This window comes from Anneissia japonica, unplaced genomic scaffold (genome assembly GCF_011630105.1).
Source record: "Anneissia japonica isolate Jap-2015-1 unplaced genomic scaffold, ASM1163010v1 scaffold4024_len430915_cov183, whole genome shotgun sequence".
Taxonomy (NCBI): domain Eukaryota; kingdom Metazoa; phylum Echinodermata; class Crinoidea; order Comatulida; family Comatulidae; genus Anneissia; species Anneissia japonica.
Window position 1 is genome coordinate 24,719 of NW_022726558.1, and position 1,962 is coordinate 26,680.

The 1,962-nt window shown below is 42.9% G+C and overlaps 1 protein-coding gene across 1 annotated transcript in view; it reads right to left on the reverse strand.

Annotated features, from left to right (window-relative positions):
• The window catches only part of LOC117113290, a 3,570-nt gene extending 2,437 nt beyond the window's left edge, over window positions 1-1,133 (reverse strand). The window contains exon 1 of the mRNA XM_033256593.1: window positions 400-1,133. Within this exon, the coding sequence (XP_033112484.1) occupies window positions 400-984 (585 nt within the window). The 5' untranslated portion in view covers window positions 985-1,133. The remainder of the gene's footprint in view (window positions 1-399) is intronic.
• Window positions 1,134-1,962: the final 829 nt, after the last annotated feature.

The following is a 1,962-nucleotide window of genomic DNA, read 5'->3' on the forward strand; positions in this document are numbered from 1 at the left end:
GCTTGCCTGAAAAAGAAAGGAACTGTTATCAACAGATGTAATAATAAAAATTATATAACCAAACAAACAAATGTCACACAGACACACATGGTGCACCATCGAAACGTAGTCAAATGTATAGCAAAATTATCGCATAAAATAAAAGGCTACCATCGAACGATTAAACGACATACAAGACAAGTCAACACTTATTAATAACCACAGAAACTAAAAAATATATAAATAAAATTAAATAAACTGAGTTCACCTTGAACCCTACTGGTTTCGTGGCTGCTGTTGGGCGGAGCTTGGGAAAGGCGCTGAAGCCGGAGCGGCTCTGTTCCTTTGCTGATCACACTGGAAACGCCAGTGGCCTCGCTGCCCGCATCCCAAGCAGATGTCTTCTGGCTGGGGCACTCTCCTTCCCCCAAACCCAAACGTAGCGCGTCCTGCATTAAAGCGGCGAAAATTACTCGCAAAACCACCGCTACCTCCAGCCAACTCACCCCTCTCTGGGGGAGGATGCACCTGGGTCGCTGACCTTTTCCTAGCCAGAGCCTGGGCCTTAAATCTCTTTCGCCTACCTGCCCTGAGCTGGGCATTTCTAATCCGCTTCTCGTCGTCGCTATCACTCGCCAATTCATCAGATAAGTACTCGTCCACGACGCTCCAACCACCTTCAGACTTATCCGCAATCCTGATCAATTTGTTGCGCCGATGCAGCAATTTCTTAATCTCATTCAAATCAGCGCCTACCTTATCGACAGCGTCGGCCTTCCCTAAAGAATCGCCTTCTTTCTCAACCCAATCCAGGAGCTCAGAATTAAACTCGAACTGAGCCTGATTGCCTATAAATCGAAACTTGACCTTCGCCGCCATTTTAATTTTCTGTGTCTCCGTCTTGTGTATCTTAATGGCATCATCAATATACTCTTTTACACCACCAATTGCGTTCTTGACTATCCCTGCGATATCCTCGGTAGTCAGGCCTATATTTTCTTCCATAATCAAAATATCAGAAGCAAAAAATCAGCCAAAAAACCGCGGAAATAGTGAATAAAAGGACAGCTGAAATACAAGCGACGTGTCACAGCGAATGGAATCGGTCAAGTGACCCAACACACCAAAGGCGCCCTCAGACCAATGGAAAATACATTTATAAATGATTTTGAATAATATTATTGCTTAGTACTGTAATGTTAATTTCTTGTATTAATTTTATCTTTTTATTGTTTGTACTGTCTGTGTGTTTGAATTTTTTCAATAAAAAATCCATGTCATGAATTATTTGATTGTGTTTAATGGACCCCAGGCGTTTACATCAAGCTACCGCGGTATCCCCGCTTTTTACAGCTGTACATGATTGCATTTGCAAATGGATCGCGGTATTCCCAAGTAAACTTACAACTGTACACGTTTATCACGGGGTCAATCACTCTTATCGCGGTATGACTGCGTTAGCTTGAAGAATGACATTGGATTGCGGTAGCCAGCCACTGCAATGGCACGCGTATAGGCTAAAGTTCTACTAGTTGTAAATAATCTCGATGATCTCGATCGATCCATGGAAACGTCACATCAACTACAACAGTAACCTACTTTAGCGAGTGTTATGACCCGATATTCTCGCATGAGCGTCGTCAGCGTATTTATCGTCCTCGTTTGAGCAACTTGTGTGTGGATATTGATTCGGTGATAGCCTACAGATATATGTTTCGATTGCGATGGATCGCGGTATCCCCGCGTAAATAATTTGTATACATTCATCTCGATTGCTAATCACCATATCGCGGTATCCCCGCGTAAATTGACAATTTGTATGCATTCATCTCGATTGCTAATAACCATATCGCGGTATTCCCGCGTAAATTTACAATTGGTATACATTCATCTCGATTGCTAAACACCATATCGCGGTATGACCGCGTTAGATTAACTTGAAAGAATGACACTGGATTGCGGTAGATAGCGGTACAGGCGAAA